The sequence below is a fragment of the Meles meles genome, chromosome 18, assembly GCF_922984935.1.
Source record: "Meles meles chromosome 18, mMelMel3.1 paternal haplotype, whole genome shotgun sequence".
Taxonomy (NCBI): Eukaryota; Metazoa; Chordata; class Mammalia; order Carnivora; family Mustelidae; genus Meles; species Meles meles.
Window position 1 is genome coordinate 50,837,990 of NC_060083.1, and position 23,900 is coordinate 50,861,889.

A 23,900-nucleotide genomic window follows, 5' to 3' on the forward strand; every position below is an offset into this window, starting at 1 on the left:
TACTAAGTATACATTGAGGTCAGCGGGATGTCAATACTGGTAAGGAATTCCTGGAACAAAGGATTCTACAGAAAGACAAATGAAGGGGAAGGAGAGGGGGAAGCTTCAAGAATGAGGAAGAAAAAAAATGTGCTCAGTTTAAAAAGCGTGTCCATCTTTTCTTTATTTCATTGTTGTTTATTTTTAAGTCATCTCTACTGTCCAAGTAAGGCTTGAACTCGTGACCCCAATCTTTTTTATTTTTTAAATCTCTCAGCCCAATGTAGGGCTTGAACTCAGGACCTCGACTGAGGACTGAGGACTGAGCTAGCCAGATGCCCCAACTAGTGTGTCCATCTTAACTTCCACCTATCTTTACGTTTCTATCGAGGTTTCATTTCTACTTTTCAGATTCCTTCTTTTTTTTTTTTAAGATTTTATTTATTTATTTGTCAGATAGAGATCACAAGTAGGCAGAGAGGCAGGCAGAGAGAGAGAGAGAGAGAGAGAGAGGAGGAAGCAGGCTCCCTGCTGAGCAGAGAGCCCGATGCAGGACCCTGGGATCATGACCTGAGCTGAAGGCAGAGGCTTTAACCCACTGAGCCACCCAGGCGCCCCCAGATTCCTTATTCTTGGCTAATTTTCTCTTCTGAAACTACATTCTTACTTACAATGTCAGAATCCCCTAAATAAAGGATTTTATAAAGAATCTATCTACATAACAGTACCTTACCTATTTTTTCTGTTGCCCAGACTTTTACTGAGTTTCTTCTTTACTTCACTTTTTTTGTTTCTTTCCTTTGCAAGCTTTTCCTTAGATTTCAATGTGCTTTTGTTTTCTGTTATCTCTAAGCCTGGTGAGGAAGGGCTTCAGTTTGGTGTTGATAGCCAACCAGAGTTTTCTTCTACCTATTAGCCTCTTTCTTAGACCCTCTCTTATTTTCTGAGTCCTGGAAACCATTAATCCATTACACCTTTGTTCCTTTTTGTCTTTTCACACTCTTCACACAAAATGTAGACCTCCAAAAACCTGGTCTCTATCAAAGCAAGTGCACCCTGAATATAGAGCCCGGAAACATCTTAGCCTAGTGTGTGTCTCAGCAATTCTGGCTCCTAGCATGTGTTCTAGAAATTTCTGTGGGCATTTCAGATTGTCACAATCATTGGGGGGGGAAGGGAGTTATCAGCCTATAATTGGGATGCCGGACAACTATAATGCAACAAACCTGCACAGAAAAATATTGTCCCACATTCCACCTGACTTTTCACATCCTGCCAGACACTTATTTATGTGTCTGAGGCCTAGACTCTAACTCCATTTCACATATGCTAAGCTATTTTCTGATGTTTTAATATACACTAAAATTTTTTTTAAAGATTCATTTATCTGAGAGAGAGAGCACACGTGTGTGAGAGGGGGGTAGGAGGGGCAGAGGGAGAGAATCTCAAGTAGACTTCCCACTTAGCATGGCGCCCAACCTGGGGCTGGATCTCACGACCCCAAGATCGTGACCGGAACAGAAATCAAAAGTGGGACGCTCAAACAACTGCGCCCCCAAGGCACCCCTGCACAAAAAATTTCTAAGAATTCTCCTATGTGAGAAACAATGGAAGATTGTACTTTCATATAGACAGAACTTTACTAAGAAGTTGTACACCATTTTGGAAAAATCATGCCACCCACAGTAAGCTCTTATGATGCATGGGGAACCAATAAAAACATGTCTATTGCAGATCTTGCTTTGTTGTTATAGACGTGTATAAGCAAATGAGTACTTTTTGTTATCTCCTACGGTAGACAAATTTAGGCTTTATATTTTGAAGTTTTATTTATTTATTTACTTAAGGAATCTCTACACTCAAGGTGGGGCTGGAACTCACTATCCCGAGATCAAGAGTTTCATGCTCTTTGGACTGCGCCAGCCAGGCACTCCTTACCTTTGCATTTTCACATGCATATTCTTCTGCTATTTTGCAGTGTTTCTCCTTCACATCACAGCTAGGATGTTTTGTTCTTGTTTTTAATTATGTGTGCAGATGGGTTATAGCATCCATGACTTTGATTACAGGACAGTAAAAACAAACCACCCACCACCACCACCACCACCACAAAACAAGGTCTACTCAGCATTTGGAAAGGGTTGCTGGTGCTGATTAAATTCACTAACAGGTAGACCGTTCCAAGATTTCCCATTTGCTTGGGAGGCTACTGCTGACAGTTTGACCTCACTTTCAAACAGCCTCAACTTTTTTTTTTTAAAGATTTTATTTATTTGACAGAGATCACAAGGAGGCAGAAAGGCAGGCAGGGAGAGAGGGGGTAAGCAGGCTCCCTGCTGAGAAGAGAGCTCGATGGGGGGATCGATCCCAGAGCCCTGAGATCATGACCTGAGCCAAAGGCAGAGGTTTTAACCCACTGAGCCACCCACGCGCCCCTTCATCCTAAACTTTTTAATACGGATCCAGATGGTGCGAATGATAATGAAAACTTGTACGCTCCTTAAAAATTGAAATAACCTCGCATATACGTGATCTTGCTTGATGCTCACCAGAGTCCTACAGAGAAAGCCAATAAAATGTCTTTCTAAAAGAGTCTTCTTATCCAGGGGCGCCTGGGTGGCTCAGTGGTTTAAGCCGCTGCCTTCGGCTCGGGTCATGATCTCAGGGTCCTGGGATCGAGCCCCGCATCGGGGTCTCTGCTTGGCAGGGAGCCTGCTTCCCTCTCACTCTCTCTGCCTACTTGTGATCTCTCTCTGTCAAATAAATAAATAAAATTAAAAAAAAATCCTTCTTATCCAGGTAGCGGATTATAGTAAAAATGAAAATAAAAAAAATACTTGTTTTATCACCGAGCCGCTGTCATACCTTCTCTTTGAGGTCTGAGAGGTGCCACAGATTAAACCACCAAGACTTTCAACCAGATGAAACTTTAGAACTTCTCTCTTTAGGGTTTATTTCAGTCTGCTCATGCAGAGATGAGAACAGTGAAATCCAACAAAAGTTTAGCAACTTGACTACGGTTCTGAGAAATAATATTTCAAAGCAGGAATGTAAGACTGTATAAGGCGGTCTATTCCGTGACACTAGCTTTCCTCCCCGCATATCTGGGACAAAAAGTCACCGAAAGAAAACCGGAGGTGAGCAGCAGGGGCGAGGGTGAGCCCCGCCCCTAACCCCGCCCCCCAGGGCTGTCCGCGGTAGTGCCGGACTGGCGGCCAGCGCAGGGGGCCTCGTGAGGTCCTTCGCGCGGGCTACCGACGCGCTGCCTGAGCGGGTGTGCTGGCGGCTTCCGGTGTGGGTGACGAGTGGTGGCCGAAGCAGGGGGATTTCTAGGGACGTTCAGGCAGGGACCATGGCGGACGGCGGCTCGGAGCGGGCTGATGGGCGCATCGTCAAGATGGAGGTGGACTACAGCGCCACGGTGGATCAGCGACTGCCCGAGTGCGAGAAGCTGGCCAAGGTGAGGGGAGGCCGGCTGCCTCTTGGCGGGCGCCAAGGGCTGAGTCACGGCGCGGAGCTTGCTTAGGCCTCAGGGGGCCTGCTGGCTGGAGGGCGCGTCCCCCACTGCCTGCCGAGCCCGAGTTGGGCCTGCTTGAGTAGCAGATCCCGGGTCTGCTCCGCAGCGGGAGCATGCTAGTGCATACAGCTTCCCAAATCCTCCCAGGAGAGATGGCCACTTCCCGGAGGAGTTGGGGCCCATAGTACTTTTTGCTTTTTCTTGGTACTGTGTAACGTTTATTTTAGTAGTTTTCCCAGGCTTTAAGGCCGCTTTAGCGTTCAGGCTAGATCAAAGAGTTGAGTTCTAATGCTCTTGCTGAATCAAATTTGTGTTAAGTTGTTTATGGATCGCGGGATGTTCCAGGCTTTTGGCCAGGAGAAGGGGTAGTAAAATGATAGGACGATGGTGATTAGCTCAGGAGTCCTGCCATTAAGAAGTTCGTATACATCACGAATTAGACGAGTCAGGCAGGGTGATGAGTGTCACACAAGTATAAACGTGCCATTGGAACACAGAGAAGGAAGCTGTTCGTTCTTACTGGTGGGATAGGGAAGGTTTTTCAGAGAAGTTGACGTTTGTATTGGGCCTTAAAGAAGGTTGAGATGGGGAGGAATCGTCCCAGGAATGGGAACTGCAGAAGTAAAGACAGATAGTCACAGAAGTGCAGGATAACCTCACTAGGGGAGGTCATGAACAGTGGTTTAGCCCAACTGCTTATCTCCCCTGGACCAGAAATTTAACTTGATCCTAACCTTTATTCCCCACCCCCCCCCCCACCATGTGCCAGGGAACTTTATGTATCATTTTACATATAAAGAAACCAAGGCGGGGAGTTTCTTGTGGAATGTTATGGTTAGTAATATGGGGGGGGGGGGTTTCAAAACTAGGTTTGTCTGACTAGGTGGTTGTTAAGTGGGTGGTTGTTAAGTCAGCTGCCATCATGGGCTGTTGCCAAGAATCCTTAAGCTCAGACCTCATTAAATTTCTTGATCAATCCAGCCACAAATATTTATTGCTATTCACCTGGGATGCATGTACTAATAGAGTTGTTTTTGTCCCTTAAGAAACTTATAACATAAATGTACTTAAGTGTACTAAATTCAGGGACAGGAGAAGTGTCAAGTATTTCACAGTAATGTTTCTTAGAAACCTTTTCAATACTTCCCTTTTTTCTGATAAAGGATTTTTTTTTTTTTAAGATTTTTATTTGACAGACAGAGATCACAAGTAGGCAGAGAGGCAGGCAGCGGGGGAGGGCGGAGGAAGCAGGCTCCCTGCTGAGCAGAGAGCCAGATGTGGGGCTCTATCCCAGGACCCTGGGATCATGACCCGAGCTGAGGGCAGAGGCTTTAACCCACTGAGCCACCCGGGCGCCCCTCTGATAAAGGATTTAATAGAGCTTTACAAAAGACAGAGATAGGGAAAGTTGATACACCTGAATTTCTTAACTGCAGTACACCTGTTGGAGGGGAGCCATAAATTCATCTCGGCTAGTGTGAAGAAACATCATGTATATAAGGGTTGGGAAACACCTGTAGTGCGGGGCAGATAACAATCGCTGGCATTTCGTGAGTTCTTTCTACAGTGCCACTCTTCTGAGTGCTTAGATGCATTAGTTCATTCGTCCTCACCTTAGCCCCATGTGATAGGTACTGTTCTTCTTATTTTACAGACATGAAAACAGTTTAAGTTGAGTCACGTGCTCCAAGGTCTTACAGCTAGTAAAGTGGTGGAGCCAGGATGCAAACCAAGCAGACTGATTTTGGAGCTTGTGCTCCCACCAGGCCATCCTGCCTAGTGAGCCAAGTGTAATGAAAACCTGAATTTCTGAGCACCTGTCCAGGGAAAGGGGACAGTAACTCTTCACCTCCAGTTAATCTTTGCCTATTGGGGATGAAGGCCAAGCCTGTCAACTCTTCTAATTTGAGGGAGAAACGAGGAATATGGAGATTTTTATATGAATTGCCTCAATATTTAGAAACTGGACACAAATCTATTTTAAAACACATTTGAGCCAATACCACGAGATCAGGCAAAACATACGTACAGGCCAAAGTCACCCCCTGAACCACCACTTTGGAAGTCATAGATTGCTAGTGTCCAAAGAAAGAAACCATTTGCTTTAAAGAAGGACAACTATTGGGGCGCTTGGGTGGCTCAGTGGTTTAAGCCTCTGCCTTCGGCTCAGGTCATGATCCCAGGGTCCTGGGATCGATTCCCGCATCGGGCTCTCTGCTTGGCGGGGAGCCTGCTTCCTCCTCTCTCTCTCTCTGCTTGCCTCTCTGCCTACTTGTGATCTCTCTCTGTCAAATAAATAAATAAAATCTTTAAAAAAAAAAAAAAAAACTATTTCTAAAACTATTTCTATTTCTAAACTATTTCTAAAACTGAGACCTGGGAGAAAAAAATCTTCCCTTTACTGATTTCTTCTGATAGCCTGCTGTCTGTAGTCAGTGCTAGACATGGTGGGGACTATAAAGATTATTAGACAAAGCTGCCCTCAGATAGCTTATAGGCCTGTAAGGAAAAAAAATTCATTGTTATAGTTGTAGTAATCATGTGTATGGCATTTATGTAAGACATTGTGGTTAGTTCAGGCTGGTTGAAAAGACTTACAAACTCAGATGCCTTTTTAGGTGTCAGATTGGTAACAGAAATGTTTAGAACAGGGAGTGTTGGAGCCTCTTAAACTAGGTAAAATTAAAGCTATTGAATTTTTTTAAAGCCATTTGAAGCCAAAACAAGGCACAGTTGTGGATTATTTTTGTGAAGGAGGCAGGTGGAGGGCTTGGAGGTTGGCAGGGTATAAGTGTTTTTATTTATTTTATTTTTTTTTTAAAGATTTTTATTTATTTATTTGACAGAGAGAGATCACAAGTAGATAAAGAGGCAGGCAGAGAGAGGGAGAGAGGAGGAAGCAGGTTCCCTGCTGAGCAGAGAGCCCGATGCGGGACTCGATCCCAGGACCCTGAGATCATGACCTGAGCTGAAGGCAGCGGCTTAACCCACTGAGCCACCCAGGCTCCCAGTGTTTTTATTTTTTAATGCAAACCCACAATTTTCAGGTTTTGGATTAGATGGTTATCTTACCATCTAGTTAATTTTTTTTTTAAAGATTTGTTTCTTTTGTCTTTTATTTTTTTAAAAGGTTTTATTTATTTATTTGACAGAGAGTGAAAGCGCATTTGTCAGTGCAGGCGCACAAGCAGGGAGAGTGGCAGGCAGAGGGAGCGGGAGAAGCAGGCTTCCCCTGAGCAGAGAGCCTGATGCGGGACTCAATCCCAGGATCCTGGGATCATGACCTGAGCTGAAGGCAGATGCCTAACCAACTAAGCCACCCAGGGACCCGTATAGAACCCTTTAGCATACGTTCTTAAGTTTTGTACTTTGAGCCCATCAATAAAACTAAAGAAAATTTTACTGTTTTTACTTTACTTGTGAGAAAACTAAGGTTCTTGCAGCTTAAGTGGTTTATCCAAGGTCTGCAGCAAAGCCAGATCAGGCTCAGGTCTCCTGGCAGCAGGCAGTGTTCTTTTCACTACATCCCACAACCTCTTTAAGAGACTTACCTTTGTACTTAATTTCCTTAGACATTTTTTATGTTTAATGTGAAAGACATTTGATGATAAAAATTATGTATTTAGAAATATACCCAATGAGAAATAAGAATATACCCAATGAGAAAAGCATAGATAGTGGAAACCCTCAAAAGGTAAACTGAAGTCTACACGTGGGTTGTAAAATTGCCAAATCTAGGCCATTTGAATCTCCTATAGTGACCTAGTACAGTTCTGTTTCTGCATCCCAGCACTCACCTAACAGTCAACAAATGACACCAATCACTAATATTTATTGCTGTGTACATTTATTTTTATTTTTATTTTTTTAAAGATTTTATTTATCTGACAGACACAGATCACAAGTAGGCAGAGAGGCAGGCAGAGAAAGGAAGAAGCAGACTCCCTGCTGAGCAGAGAGCCCGATGTGGGGCTCGATCCCAGGACCCTGAGATGACCTGAGCCGAAGGCAGAGGCTTTAACCCACTGAGCCAACCAGGCACCCCAGTGTACATATGTTTTTAAAAAATATTTGTTTAGGGGCGCCTGGGTGGCTCAGTGGGTTAAAACCTCTGCCTTCGGCTCCAGTCAGGCCTGGGATCGAGCCCCACATCGTGCTCTCTGCTCTGCAGGGAGCCTGCTTCCGCCTCTCTCTGCCTGCTTCTCTGCCTACTTGTGATCTTTCAAATAAATTAATAAAATCTTTAAAAAAAAATTTGCTTATTTGGGAGAGAGAATGCACACAAGCAGGGCAAGGGGCAGAGGGAGAGAGGGAAGCAGACTCCCCACTGAGCAGCAAGCTGGATGCAGGGCTCGATCTGAGGACCCTGGGATCATAACCTGAACTGAAGGCAGACGCTTAACTGACTGAGCCACCCAGGCGCCCCTGCCCTGTACTTTCTATGTAACTTTAGCTGTTGTGATGATAATATATTCCAGGCATATCTTCCTAGGTATTGCTTTAATCCTTACAGCAACTCTGTGGGGCAGGAATTATTATTATGCTCAGTTCACTGAAGAGAAGATTAAGAGTCAGAAAGGGTAAGTGTCTTGCCCAAGGTAACACAGTGGTAGACCTAGCATTTAGACCCAAGCAGTCTGGCTACAGAGCCTGTGTTTTTAACCATTACATTCTGACGCTTCTGTGATTGGTATTTGAGACTGGTGAGATAGTAAGAGTGATACTAGTTCATGGTAACTAGTTCTTGGTTAGTGCTTCATCCTGGTAACGGTTAGTGCTTCACCCTTGTATTAATTTAAAGAAGGCCTTTTCTGAACTTTAACTGTGTAGTATTAGCAGTTCTTAATACACAGGAGGATCATGACCACCTTCTTGATTATGGTATATTTGGTACGTCGATATTTGGGGATTATTTACATTCTTGAATTGAATATATCCTTTGGTTTTCCTTCTTCATGTCTTTCCATTTGGTTAGCTACAGCCTCTTCTCAAGGTTAATATAAAAAATAAAGAGGAGATGAAGTGTAAAACAGTTAACAGCTTGGACAAAAAGATCCCTTTAAGAAATAGGTCATGTGGGGCACCTGGGTGGCTCAGTGGGTTAGCCCTCTGCCTTTGGCTCAGGTCATGATCTCAGGGTCCTGGGATCAAGCCCCGCATTGGGCTCTCTGCTCAGCGGGGAGCCTGTGTCTCCCCTACCCTCTCTGCCTGTCTTTCTGCCTGCTTGTGATCTGTCTGTCAAATAAGTAAAGAAAATCTTAAAAGAAAAAGAAAAAGAAACAGGTCATGTGAAACCATTGGATTGGCATTTTAGGTCTTGGCCTTTTTCTTATTTATGTTGTTTAACAAAGTCATTAAAAGATTGGATCCATTTAAGAGTTAAAGGACACAAACATACAGGACTTACAGATACCCAACATGTATTGATGTTAAACAAACTCTTTAGTCATTTACCTCATTTACAAAGATTATTTTACTGGGAAAAATGAGTCACAATGAGACAAAATGAGACACTGCTTCAAAGAGTAGTTTTTGTTTGTTTTTTTGTTTTTAAGATTTTATTTATTTGACAGAAATCACAAGTATGCAGAGAGGCAGGTAGAGAGAGATGAGGAAGCAGGCTCCCCTGCTAAGCAGAGAGCCCGATGTGGGGCTCGATCCCAGGACTCTGGGATCCTGACCCAAGCCAAAGGGAGAGGCTTTACACTGAGCCACCCAGGCGCCCCTAACGAGTTGGTTTTGATAGCTCTGACCGTCTCGTTCCTCTGAATTGAAAAGCAAGATCAAGGAGGTGGAATTTAAAGAAGTATGAGAGAAAGGAAGATGGTTAGCCATAGCATTGAACATGGAAGAATGGGAGAAATAAGTGGCATGATGAGAAAATAGGGAGTTGTGGGGCACCTGGGTGGCTCAGTGGGTTGAGGCCTCTGCCTTCGGCTCGGGTCATGATCCCGGGATCCTGGGTTCGAGCCCCGCATCGGGCTCTCTGCTTGGCGGGGAGCCTGCTTCCTCCTCTCTCTCTGCCTCTCTGCCTGCTTGTGATCTCTGTCTGTCAAATAAATAAATAAAATCTTTAAAAAAAAAAAAAAAGAGAAAATAGGGATTGTATTTAATGAAGTTGATGGTAGTGTCCCTCAAATAGCACTGAATTGCCAGCCATGTAACTTGTCACATCCTACTTAGTGTGACAGTAAGAATCAGGAATTCTAAGCCATTAAGGTCATCTATAGTTCTGGTCATCGTCGGTGCATACTTTGTACAAGTTGGTGCATGGGAAACGATCAAATATGGTCCAGCCCTGGAGGAACTTACAGGCCACTTAGGAGGCACGACATGCGTATTAATAACTGGTGCAAGGAATAAAGGGATGTCCCATAATATCCACAGAAGCAACATGATGTACTTTGGCAGGGACAGAGCACTGAGTTGCAGTGGGGAACAGTATAGATGTAGTCCCTACTCTTAACGGAATTTACATCCTAATGAGATAAGGAAGACAGTGTTAAAATAGAACAGAGTTTGGAGTCATTACAAAGCAGAAAGTCAGTGGACTTGTGAGCAAAAGAAGGAAGTGCTAAATACTGACTATGGGGAGTTATTTAAGAATGCCTTCCTGGGGCACCTGGGTGGCTCAGTGGGTAAAAGCCTCTGCCTTCAGCTCAGGTCATGATCCCAGCGTCCTGGGATCAAGCCCGGCATCGGGCTCTCGGCTCAGCGGGGAGCCTGCTTCTTCCTCTCTCTCTACCTGCCTCTCTGCCTACTTGTGATCTCTGTCTGTCAAATAAATAAATAAAATCTTTAAAAACAAAAACAAAAACAAAACGAATGAAGAATGCCTTCCTGAGAAGGTGATGGCTGATGTCTTGTTGGTACCTAACAGCTCAGGGCTCTAGACTGGTATGTGATTCCTTCACAAGCAGAGGGCCCTTCTTTAAAACCCAAACTCTGGGTGTGCCTGAGTGGCTCAATCAGTTAAGTGTCTGCCTTTGGCTCAGGTCATGATCCTGGGGTTCTGGGATTGAGCCCGGCATTGGGCCCTCCACTCAGCAGTAAGTCTGTTTCTGTTTCTCCCTCGCACTCTGATCTCTCTCACTTTCTCTCTCAAATAAAATCTTCAAAAAAAAAAAAAAAAAACTTCTGAATTAAAATACCATAAACTACACTTTATTGATTATAGTCACATGACTAATAGTAATCGCAAAAGTGACAGGTAACCATTAACAGTATTTTGCATTTTAACTATTTTTGCACTCTATTTGTTGCCAGATAGTAACCATTTCCCGAATGGAAATTACTTTGATGGAAGCAAAGGTGTGATTTAAACTAGTTACGGTTTGGTGTTGTGGAGGGAACATTGGACCAGGAGGCAAGAGCCCTGGGTTTTGGTTCTGCTGATAAGTTTTGTGGCTGAGTTGTTTAGTCCTTAGTCTTTATACTCTAAAATGAGATGATCGGATTAAATAATCTGCAGCAGTCTTTACAGTTCTAAGATTCTTTGATTTTTTTTTTTCTAAAGGTTTTATTTATTTGACACAGACACAGCAAGAGAGGGAACACAAGCAAGGGGGGTGGGAGAGGGAGAAGCAGGCTTCCCGCTGAGCAGGGAGCCCGATGTGGGGCTCCATCCCAGGACCCTGGGATCATGACCTGAGCCAAAGGCAGATGCTTAACAACTCAGCCACCCAGACACCCCGATTCTTTGATCTTTTATGATTTATTAGTCTTTAACTTTGAAGAATTTGTGGATTTGTTCTTTGTTCTTTTCCTCTGATGGACATTTAGTCAGCATTTATCATACACATGAATCTAGAGAGTATGCAGAACTGATGCTTCCCCTTTGCATAGGAAACATTTTACAGTGCTAGTAATCATACATGTTTCAGATTTAATTACAGTAGTCATGCAGATTTCAGAGTTAAAGTTCAAATAATGGCTGCACAGTACATATTCTGTGCTCCATAGAAAATTCATGGAATTTTGGAAATGGAAAATATGGAAAGAGTATTTTGAAAAGTCCAAACAATATTTGTGTCCTTAATTCAAAAACTGTTTGTTTCTCTCATGAATAAAAGAGTAATACTCATGTACTATCCATGCATGTCATTAAAATACGTTTCAGAGCGTCTGGCTGGCGCAGTGGTACATGTGGCTCTTGATCTTGGGGGTGTGAGTTTGAGCCCCACATTGGGTATAGAGATTACTTAATGAAATCTTTTAGGGGTGCCTGAGTGGCTCATTTGGTTAAGCGACTGCCTTCAGCTCAGGTCATAATCCTGGAGTCCCTGGATTGAGTCCCGCATCGGGCTCCCAGCTCCATGGGAAGTCTGCTTCTCTGTCTGACCTTCTCCCCTCTCATGCCCTCTCTCTCTCTCAGATAAATAAAATCTTTAAAAAAAAAATTTTTTTTTTTTTAAAGACAGAGATCACAGGTAGGCAGAGAGGCAGGCAGAGAGAGAGAGAGAGAGAGGAGGAAGCAGGCTCCCTGCTGAACAGAGAGCCCTATGCGGGTCTCGATCCCAAGACCCTGAGATCATGACCTGAGCCGAAGGCAGAGGCTTTAACCCACTGAGCCACCCAGGTGCCTCTAAAAAAGAAAAATCTTTTTAAAAGAGTAAATAAAAATAGTGATAAGTTTCATTTATAGTTAGAAAACCAATTTCAAAATAAAATCCTCGTCACTTCTAATTCATTCACTATTATTAATATTAGTAACTTAAGTACTTGCTATTTTTTTTGCTGGGAGCTGGTTTTGTTTTTATCACAATGTGGTGTGTTTTCGGTTTTTTTTTTTTTCCCTTCTTTCTTAGATTTTATTTATTTGTTTGAGAGAGACCAAGAGCAAGAGAACGATCCCAGAACCCTTAGACTGTGACCCGAGCCAAAGGCAGACACTCAACTGAGCTACTGAGAATATGTGGTTCTTAATAGGATAGCTTATTTTAGTCCTGATAAATTATCATTTAGGTTTATGTCATTTAAATTTTATTGTTCCTATTTCCTGACAAGCGCCCCAGAAAAAATATTTTTGCATATGAGAGATAGAGGTTATTGTCAGTTGACAGAAAGGGGTATTCCATTTGGATCAGTATCTGGTTAAAAGCATGACCTTTGGCCTACCATATATGGATAGTCTCAAGTGGTCTTCATTTCTCCTTTTTTTTTTTAAGATTTTATTTATCTATTTGACAGAACAAGAGATCACAAGTAGATAAAGAGGCAGGCAGAGGCAGAGGGGGAAGCAGGCTCCCTGCTAGCAGAGAGCCTGATGCGGGGCTCGATACCAGGACCCTGAGACTGTGACTTAAGCCAAAGGCAGAGGCTTAACCCACAGAGTCACTCAAGTGCCCCGTCTTCATTTGTTTCTTTCTCTTTTCTTTTCCCCAAAAGATTTTATTTATTATTTATTTGACAGATATCACAAGCAGGCAGAGAGAGAGGAAGGGAAGCAGGCTCCCCACCGAGCAAAGAGCCCGATGCGGGGCTCGATCCCAGGATCCCGATATCATGACCTGAGCTGAAGGCAGAGGCTTTAACCCACTGAGCGACCCAGGCTCCCCCTACCCCACGTCTTCATTTGTTTTAAGCACAATTATAATTCACTTTAAGTCATTGAAGAATTAGGGGCTCCTGGCTAACTCAGTTGGCAGAACATGCAACTCTTGATCTCGGGGTCATGAGTGCAAGCCCCGCTCTGGGCATAGAGCTTACTTTAAAAAAGAAAAAAGTCATTGAAAAATTAAGCCATTTCGGGGCGCCTGGGTGGCTCAGTGGGTTAAAGCCTCTGCCTTCGGCTCAGGTCGTGATCCCAGTGTCCTGGGATCGAGCCCCACATTGGGCTCTCTGCTCCGCGGGGAGCCTGCTTCCTCCTCTCTCTCTGCCTGCCTCTCTGCCTAGTTGTGATCTCTCTCTGTCAAATAAATAAATTAATTAATTAATTAAGCCATTTCACCACTAAATATCCTTTTTTTCCTCAAAACTTCATGGGTTTTTTTTGTTTTTAAGATTTTATTTATTTGTCAGAAAGAGACAGCGAGAGCAGGAACACAAGCAGGGAGAGTGGGAGAGGGAAAGCAGGCTTCCCGCCGAGCAGGAAGCCCAATGCAGGGCTCTATCCCAGGGCCCTGGGGTCATGACCTGAGCTGAAGACAGTCACTTAATGACTGAGCCACCCAGGCGCCCCAGGACTTCATGTTTTAAAGTATTTGTTACAGTGACTTCATCAATCATTCATTTTTTCCATTTTTATTCTTCAGAGGTATGTGTGAATGCCACTTAGATTCTCAGTTCAGAACCAGATAATCTGGTTACCACACTGAGTTGATCAGTTAGAATCCAAAACAAAGACTTGACTTTTTTTCAGGTGTTAAATCATTGTTCTTATATTCAGTTTCTCTTAGGCATTTTGAAATGCTAAAAACAGCTTGTGGGTCCTACTTTGAGAACCACTGACTTAGGTAGTCCACAGGAAAAGCGAGCACTACCAAGAGGAGAAAAACCAACCAATAGTAGTCGTGGCGGTGGCCATTTTCCTCTAAAATGGAATTTTTGGTGCTTGCTTCGGCAGCACATATACTAAAATGGAATTTTTGTTCCTTTTCTGTCAGAAACATCTCATTTTAGACTGATTTATTTGTTTTGGTGTTGGTGGCAGAGTTTTCATTGTTCATTTTTATCTTTTGTTTTAGGAAGGAAGACTTCAAGAAGTCATTGAAACCCTTCTCTCTTTGGAGAAACAGACCCGAACTGTGAGTAGATGAGAGTGAAAAACCTCAGTTATCATTCATTTCATTTAATAGTGCTCCATTAACTTCAGTGTATTTTCATCCTTACAGGCTTCCGATATGGTGTCTACATCCCGCATCTTAGTTGCAGTAGTGAAGATGTGCTATGAGGCTAAAGAATGGGATTTACTTAATGAAAATATTATGCTTTTGTCAAAAAGACGGAGTCAGTTAAAACAAGTGAGTTCATGACTACATTTGCATTTAAATAAGGACTTTAGGAAGCCGTTCTATGAATCTGCTTTTATTTATTTATTTTTTTGAATCTGCTTTTAAATTTACTGTTAAGTTAGCATTACATTCTAGACAGTTTATAAAAATTCTGTCCATATTTTTATGTCAGCTGTTTTTATGTTTTTTCTTCTAGTTTTTATATATTTGCGTATTTTTACAAATTGTGCAGAGTGTTGGTGCAGCTTTGTTCTATTTCCATGTGACTCCATGTCTTTGTGTTTATTATTTTATTTATTTTTTTAAAAGATTTATTTATTTGAGAGAGATTGTCCACACATGCCAGAGCATGTGGTGTGGGGTAGGGGAGAGGAAGAGAAAGAATCTCAAGCAGACTCCCCACTGAGCACAGAGCCTGGCGGATCTCACAACCCTGAGATCGTGACCTGAGCCAAAATCAGGAACCGGACACTCAACTGACTGAGCCACCCAAGGCGCCCCTTTTTTTTGCTTTCAAATAAAGGTATTAACATTGTAAAACAGGGTAGTAGTGGAAGGAAAAACAGAAATATGGTATTCTTGTTGAAGTCTCTTGTTTTATTAATTAGTTTACTGCTAGAGTGAACTTAGTGTTAGAGTGGGATACTTTATTTTTTGCAAAAAATAAATTTGTGTGTGTGTGTGTTTTTAGGTAAGTTTGCATGCATATAATTCGTTGTCAAGAATTAACATGGGGCAGGGGGCGCCTGGGTGGCTCAGTGGGTTAATAAATTAAGCCTCTGCCTTTGTCTCAGGTCATGATCTCAGGGTCCTGGGATTGAGCCCCACATCAGGCTCTCTGCTTGACAGAGAGCCTGCTTCCCCCTCTCTCTCTGCCTGCCTCTCTGCCTACTTGTGATCTCCCTCTCTCTCTGTCAAATAAATAAATAAAATCTTAAAAAAAAAATAATTCACATGGAGGGGTGTCTGGCTGGCTCAGTTGGTAAAGTGCATGACTCTTAATCTCTGGATTGTGAATTTGAGCCCCACATTGGGTGTAGAGATTACTTAAAAATAAGATCTAAAATTAATATAGATTTGAGGCAGTCTAGAATGAAATTCATTTAAATGTGTCTTTTACTGCTCAAGTCTGTGGTATGAGAGGCTATCATAGAGTCAGCTGAGAAACTGGCATAGATGAACCATTGTCTTCCTCTGATTTTCTTTCTTTCTTTTTTTTTTAAGATTTTATTTATTTTACTTGAGAGAGAGAGAGAGCATAAGAGGGGAGAGGGTCCGAGGCAGAAGCAGACTCCCTGCAGAACTGGGAGCCCGATGTGGGACTCGATCCCGGGACTCCAGGATCATGACCTGAGCTGAAGGCAGTCACTTAACCAACTGAGCCACCCAGGCACCACCCCTTCCTCTGATTTGCTAAGATATTTGCTTTTTTTTTTTTTTTTTCCCTATTGCAGGAGATAAGTACTTTATTTTTTTTTTATTAACATATAATGTGTTATTTGTTTCAGGGGTACAGTTCTGTGATTCATCAGTCTTACACAATTCACAGCACTCACCATAACACATACCCTCCCCAGTGCTAACAGGCTTGCTTTCTATAGGACAGTTTGGAAAGGGCTGTTTATTTATTTGTCTGGAGGCACCCTGGGTTAAAGTAAACAAGAATATGTGTTTATTATAGTACTAGTGCCATTCAAAAGACATATCCAAAAACATGGATTAGTAATAGAGTCATAACATTTCAGAGCTAGTAGAAAGGACTGTTTAACTGTTGATTTTCTGATTGAGAAACTGACATTTATATGTAAGACTCTGAGAATGTGAAGAAATGCGCCAGGTAACCTCTAGTTCAGTGCACAATGTAAATCACAAGTGACAGTGGTACAGCTTTAGCAGGATGATTTGTTTTGTAAAAGTTAGACACATAGGGGCACCTGGGTGGCACCGTGGATTGAGCAGCTGACTCTAGATTTCAGCTCAGGTCATGATCTCAGAGTCGTGGGATGGAGCCCTGCATCAGGCTCTGCACTCAGCTCTGACTCTCCTTGTCCCTTTCCCTCCGCTCCTCCCCCAGCTTGCTCTCTTGCACACTCTCTCTCAAATAAATAAGATCACAAAAAAAAAATAAAAGTTACACACTCACAAAGCAATATAGAGTGAATGACGTGGAACAGTGAGTGGCAGTAGGAGACATGAAAGGAGGGGGAGAGGGTTTTGATTAGGTTTGTCAGGGACGCTTCCTGGAGGAAAAAGAGTTTGAGCCAGTCTCGCAACTGGCTAATGGAGGGACCACAGCTGCAGTGGGGCTCTTCTTTTCACTGTGACACGTGTCGTCTTAGCTCTGGAAAGTGCTTAAGGACTCAAAATGTGCCTCTCCTTTTCCCATAATTACTCTTTACCTAAAACTTTTCTTTTTGCTCCACCAGACTTAGAAAGTAATGATTTTCTTAAAATAACCTTTTCTAGATTGCTTAAAATTAATGGTTTCTAATTCACTGTCTGTCACTTGAGCCCAGGGGGTAAGCCTCACTCCAACCATGAGTTACCTAATGACTTGTATTTTTTTCAAGGAACAGCAGGATGTTCACTTACCATTAGAATATTGATGTAATTGTTTGTTTTGTTTTTCTTGTACCCCATCTGATTTCTGTTAATGTAGTTTTGCACAGCTTTTAGAATTACTAAGTTGTATGCCCTTCTAGAAATCATGGTTATAATTGGTGTTACAGGGATCATTTTTTGAGATACAAGGTGTCCCAGAGCCTTGCACTTATTGAAAGAGTTCTGTTTCATAATAAAACCTTCACTTTCTGGAACTCCTGTGTCTCTGAACAGCCAGTTTTTCAGATAATTAGAAGTTCGACCTGAGCTACTTGAATATTGTTTTTCAAGGAAATCTTCACAGGATACACCATGGGATTTTTTTTTTTTTTTTTTCAGCACGATTGAGGTATAGTTGACAGAAGGTATTGTTTACTTTTCTGCTGTCTTAAACGAAATATGCATTTCCTTGATGACAGAGAGTCCTAGTTATTATTCTCAATTATATGATAATTGATAATGCTGTTTAGAATCTGTATTAGAGGTTGCAAACTATAGGCCACGGACCAGATCCCATCTGCTGGCTCTGTAAATAAAGGTTTTGTAAAGAGCCACCCATTTGTTACTCGTGGGCAGCTTTGTAGTTGCAAAGGCAGAGGTGAATATTTGCCACAGAGACCCTATGGCCCACAGAGTTTAAAATATTTACTATGTAAATACTTAACTGAAATTTACCAAAATGTTTTGCTGACCTCTGACCTAGATGATAGAATGTTAGAGCTAGAGGTAATGTAATCCAACCCATTTATATTATCTGTGAGGAACCTGGGGCGGGGATACGTGACTGTCAATGTCATATTTTATTGAGGGGACTATGGGTGACCATGGCTTCTTCTCCCTACCCAGGGGTGGAACTGTTTAACCTTCTGAGCTGCCCCTGATTCTTTTCTTCAGTCACAGTATCTGCTGGCTGTGACGCCATTGTGTTCACAGCCACGGTTGAACTCTGCTTTTCTCTTCTCTTTCTCTCCCCTTTCATATCTTACAGCTCCTTCTGTGTTTTTTTGCTTGGTCTCAAAAAAAAAAAAAAAAAAAAAGCTATTTAGGAAGGCTTTTTTAGATTTTACTTATTTATTTGAGAGAGACCAAGAACATAAGCGGAGAGGTGAAGAAGGAATGTAGGGCTTGATCTCAAGACCCTGAGATCATACTTGAGCTGAAGGCAGATGCCTAACCAGCTAAATCGCCCAGGCTCCCCATCTAGGAAGACCTTCTTCTTCTTCTTCTTTTTTTTTTTTTTTTTAAAGATTTTATTTATTTATTTGACAGAGAGAGATATCACAAGTAGGCAGAGAGGCCGCAGAGAGAGAGAGGAGGAAGCAGGTTCCCCGCTGAGCAGAGAGCCCGATGTGGGGCTCGATCCCAGGACCCTGGGATCATGACCTGAGCTGAAGGCAGAGGCTTTAACCCACTGAGCCACACAGGCACCCCTAGGAAGCCTTCTGATAGACATCTTCAGATACCCTCATCAGTTCACTGTTTGTAGTGGAGAGGGGTAAAGTCTTTCATCTGAGGTTTTCCTAACCTTTTTGAGTTTATTACTAGGTGTTCAGTACTTCTTGGCTCTCAGAGACATTTTTTTCAAGATCTTATTTAAGAGAGAGAGAGAGAGTGCATGCACTAGCAGGGGGGAGGAGCAAAAGCAGTCTCCCCAGTGAGCAGCAGGGAGCCCAATGTGGGGCTCTGTCCCTGGACCCTGGGAACATGACCTGAGCTGAAGGCAGTTGCTCAACTAACTGACTGAGCCACCCAGGTGCCTCCTATCAGAGGCATTTTAAATTTTTTTTTTAAGATTTTATTTGTTTGACAGCACAAGCAGCGAGAGAGGGAGAAGCAAGACTTCCTGCAGCAGGGAGCCCAACTCGAGGCTTGATCCCAGGACCCTGGGATTACGACCTGAGCTGAAGGCAGTTGCTTAACGAATTTAGCCACCCAGGCACCCCATGAATTTTTTAAACGCAAGCTCCACACCCAACACGGGGCTTGAACTTATAACTCTGAAATCAAGAGTTGCATGCTCTACAAACTAAGCCAGCCAGGCACTCCTTATGTTTTTTAGATAGGCATTTCCATTTCTAGAATTGCTTGGAAAGACTAGATTTGAACATAGCTCTTCCATCAGTGAAATACTTTCTTTTTAACTATATAAGGAATGACTCTTATGAATGGTTTTTATTATTTTAGGCTGTTGCAAAAATGGTTCAACAGTGTTGTACTTACGTTGAGGAAATCACAGACCTTCCCATCAAACTTCGGTTAATTGATACTCTACGAATGGTTACAGAAGGAAAGGTAAGTTCTCCATTGGTTTAACTCACAGTGGAAAGTCCTGTCTTTTCTATTTTCAGAGATTGTTATATAGACATTATGTCAATAAGTGTGTATTTTTAAAATTATTTTTATTGACATATAATGTATTATTTGCCCCAGGGGTACAGGTCTGTGAATCATCAGGCTTACGCATTTCGCAGCACTCACCATAGCACATACCCTCCTCAATTGTATATATTTTTTAAGATCACAAAATAGATCATCACCTTGATTGAACCATTATCTTTGTACATTTCCTTCTGGTATCTTCCCATATACAAATGAATGTATTTATTTATTTTTAAAGATTTTATTTATTTATTTGACAGACAGAGATCACATGTAGGCAGAGAGGCAGGCAGAGAGAGAGAGAGAAAGGAGGAAGCAGGCTCCCCACCAAGCAGAGAGCCCGATGCGGGGCTTGATCCCAGGACCCCGAGATCATGACCCGAGCCGAAGGCAGAGGCCCTAACCCACTGAGCCACCCAGGCGCCCCGAATGTATTTATTTTTATATATATATTTCAAAGATTTTATTTTTAAGTAATCTCTTCACCCATCATGGGGCTTGAACAAATGACCTGGAGATCAAGAGTCGCATGTTCTCCCAAATGAGCCATCCAGGCACCCCCAAATGAATATATTTAAATAGTGGCAGTCTTGATATATCCAGGTTTTTCTAGGAATTAGTGATCTTACTCCAAGTTTACATGTGGTAATAATGAATCAAAGATAAAGCTAATTGTTCACCCTAACCTGATCTGCTTGAGATAGCTAAGGTTTCCCTCTGCTGTTTAAAATAATAGAGTGTTGGGGAACCTGGCTGGCTTAGTTCATAGAGCAAGTTGACTCTTGATCTTGGAGTTTGAGTTTGAGCCCCATGTTGGGTGTAGAACTTACTTTAAAAAAAAAAGTAACAGCGTATTCACAGTGTAAGTTTAATTTTCAAAATTTCACCATCTTGCAGAATCCATTTGTATTTCTTTTGATCCCTTTTTAATAACATGATATTAACATAATAACAGCTGTATCTGTACATGGAGGATAAAGTGCACAGTAACTGCGGGATAAATACTGGTGGGCTTCGTTTGAATAATAGTTCAGCTCTATCTTTAAAATGTTAACACATTTCCATGGCATTTTGATAACCCAAATTTCTCATATTTGTAGATTTATGTTGAAATTGAGCGTGCTCGGCTGACACAAACATTAGCAACTATACAAGAACAAAACGGTGATGTGAAGGAGGCAGCCTCCATTTTACAGGAGTTACAGGTAAGGAGTTATATTTAGAATGTGAAAATCTTTATATTTAGTTAGCAGTATTTCTTGTGGAAATAGCTTATTTTGATACCTGATCACTTTTTCAAAACTACCAAGACTAAGAGCGAGCTGTGGAGCATGAGGTTTATTCAGGTACCTGAAAATTATGTAATTAGGGTCCTGATTAAATTTGACTGCTAAAAAAGTTTTGAAGAAAAGTTAGAATCAATGCATTAGTCTTGATTTTGTGCTATTTGAAAATTTTCATTCTCTTAGAACTTGAAATTAGTAATTCATGTACTGTGTATGCCTTGGGGATTTGCTAATAATCATTAACTTTATTCTGAATGAATATTTGATGGATGGTCAATTTCTAGGCTAAATTATCTTAACAAAGAAAAATTGCCTCATAATTTGCCGTGTTTCAGGACAAATTTTTTTTTTTTTTTAAAGGACAATAGCACGTGGTTGAGTGCTTTTTTTTTTTTTTTTTTTAGATTTTTATTTATTTATTCGACAGAGAGAGATCACAAGTAGGCAGAGAGGCAGGCAGAGAGAGTGAGAGGGAAGCAGGCTCCCTGCCAAGCAGAGAGCCCGATGCGGGACTCGATCCCAGGACCCCGAGATCATGACCTGAGCCGAAGGCAGCGGCTTAAACCACTGAGCCACCCAGGTGCCCCTCAGGACAAATTTTTAAGAGAGATCTTAAAATGAGACAGCAACGGACTAAGAAATCTGAGAAAAGCCATAGACTGACTCAAAATTTTCCTTGCGATTTTGACCCATCAAGGTTTCCTCATACGTTAAACTGCTTATTTTGATTTTTCAGTCATGCACCATTTTAGCTAAAGGAAGGGAAAAAATAACACTGAGAGTATTCTGTGTGCTGTGCATTGTTTTTATTGTTTTTTAAAAATATGTCCTGTGTTCTCTGTACAATTTACCTTCAGTGTTCATACACAATACTATTTTTTTTTAATTTTATTTATTTATTTGACAGAGAGATCACAAATAGGCAGAGAGGCAGGCAGAGAGAGAGACGGGGAAGCAGGCTCCCTGCTGAGCAGAGAGCCTGATGCGGGGCTCAATCTCCGGACCCTGGGATCATGACCTGAGCCGAAGGCAGAGGCTTTAACCCACTGAGCAACCCAGGCGTCCCACAATACTATTTTTATCCCTATTTTTCTGCCAAGGAAACTGAAACTCAAAGGGATTAAGTAATGTGCCTAAAGTCATTGCCAAGAAGTGGTAAAGTTCAGATTCATACTAGTTCTGTTTGGGTTCAGGCTTCTTTTCTTCTTCTGAATTAAAAGACTTTGTTTTTTAGAGCAATTTTAGGTTCATACCAAAGTCGAGTGGCAAGTACAGAGAGTTCCTATATGGCACCCCCATGCCGTCCCCCCACAACATGCACACAAATGTCCAACTTCCCCTTCTACCAACAGCTCCCACCAGAGTGGAACATTTGTTAGAGTTGATAAACCTAATCAACACGTGGTCACCCAAAGCCTGTAGTTTGCATTAAGGTTCACTCTTGGTGTTATATGTTCTGTAGATTTTGACAAACATATAATGACCTGTGTTCTTCAGGGTAGTATCATATAAAGTAATTTTACTGCCCTAAAAATTCTCTGTGGTCTACCTATTCTCCCTCCTCCCCATCCCAACCCCTGGCAACCACTGATCTTTCTGCTGTCTGCATAGCTTTGCCTTCAAACTCTGTTTTGAACCAGAAGGATTGTGTGCCTCGTGATTCAACATCCTCTGAGATATTCTTGCCCCAAAAAAGTCACCTCAATTACAAAAAACTTCTAGGTTTAACTACCAGTTTACAGGATATACTGGGGGCAAAGAGCCTCTTAGATGATACCACAGGGATGCAATCAGCATAATTTAGACTCTCGGAAACTATAAGATGATTGGCTTGATTTTTGTCAACAAATAAATGTCAAGGAAAAAAGAGCCATAAGAAATGTATGTACCAACTGCAAAGTGCTAGCCTTATTTGGATTCTGATTTAATTAAAATAAATGAGATAGATATTGGGGACTGATTAGATATTTGGTGATATAAGGAATTTTTAGATAACTTTTTTTGAAGTTTATCTTTTAGAGACACATACTGAAATCTATGGTATATTGTCTGAAATTTGCTCCAAAGTAATTGAGACATGGAGAGTGGTTGAAGACATATAAGTGAAACATTGATGGCTCATTGTATAAGTTTTTATTTTCCCTAATAAAAAATTACAGAGAAAATCATGAAATAAAAACCTTTCTCATATCTAATAATAATGAAATAGCCTTACTTCAGTCCACATTGCTGTTCTACATCTTATAAATTGACTTGCAATATGTCTATGCCAAATATTAAAAATGTTTTTCATAGTATTCAACATATTTTATTTTCTATATCGTAATTGTATATTTACTGTAACTCTACATTCTGCATCCATTAGGAGTCATATCAACCTTGTTGTTATCTGAATTTTAAAATGTCTAGGACCTCTTTTTTCTATGATTTTTTTTTTTTTGTTACACCAATAGCCTGGAAGTGGCATCTTTTTTCATGTTTAGAATCATCATTTCTTGGGATCCTGGGTGGCTCAGTTGGTTAAGCGTCTGCCTCCGGCCCATGTCATGATCCCAGGGTCCTGGAGTCGCATCCCGTGTCAGACTCCTTGCTCAGTGAGGAGTCTGCTTCTTCTCCTCCCTCTGCCTGGCTTGTGCTCACTCTATTTCTTTCTCTATCTCAAATAAATAAATAAAATCTTTTTTAAAAATTAATGAACTATTGATGACACACAACAACTTAAATGAATCTTAGTATTCAAAGCATTGTGCTGAATGAAAAAACATAGTCTAAGAGGTTGCATTCTGTTTTTGATATTCTTTTTTTTTTAAGATTTTATTTATTTATTTGACAGAGATCGCAAGCAGGCAGAGAGGCAGGCAGAGAGAGGGGAGGAAGCAGGCTCCTTGCCGAGCAGAGAGCACGTTGCAGGGCTCCATCCCAGGACGCTGGGATCATGACCTGAGCCAAAGGCAGAGGCTTTAACCCACTGAGCCACCCAGGCGACCCTGTTTTTGATATTCTTGAAAAGACATAGCTGTACTGGTGGAGAACAGATCATTCTGAGTGGGGGAAGTATGTGCCTATAAAGGGGCAGATGAGGGAGTTTTGGGGTGATAGAACTATTCTGTATCTTGATTGTGATCACACAAGTCTATATGTACGTTAAAACTCACAGAACTTTTTACACCAGAAGATAAAAAATAT

The 23,900-nt window shown here is 41.8% G+C and overlaps 1 protein-coding gene across 1 annotated transcript in view; it reads left to right on the forward strand.

The window, feature by feature from the left end:
• Positions 1-3,244: 3,244 nt before the first annotated feature.
• The window catches only part of PSMD12 (proteasome 26S subunit, non-ATPase 12), a 30,252-nt gene continuing 9,596 nt past the window's right edge, over positions 3,245-23,900 (forward strand). The window contains exons 1-5 of the mRNA XM_045986369.1: positions 3,245-3,439; positions 14,182-14,241; positions 14,329-14,457; positions 19,234-19,341; positions 20,529-20,633. Of these exons, the coding sequence (XP_045842325.1) occupies positions 3,332-3,439; positions 14,182-14,241; positions 14,329-14,457; positions 19,234-19,341; positions 20,529-20,633 (510 nt within the window). The 5' untranslated portion in view covers positions 3,245-3,331. The remainder of the gene's footprint in view (positions 3,440-14,181; positions 14,242-14,328; positions 14,458-19,233; positions 19,342-20,528; positions 20,634-23,900) is intronic.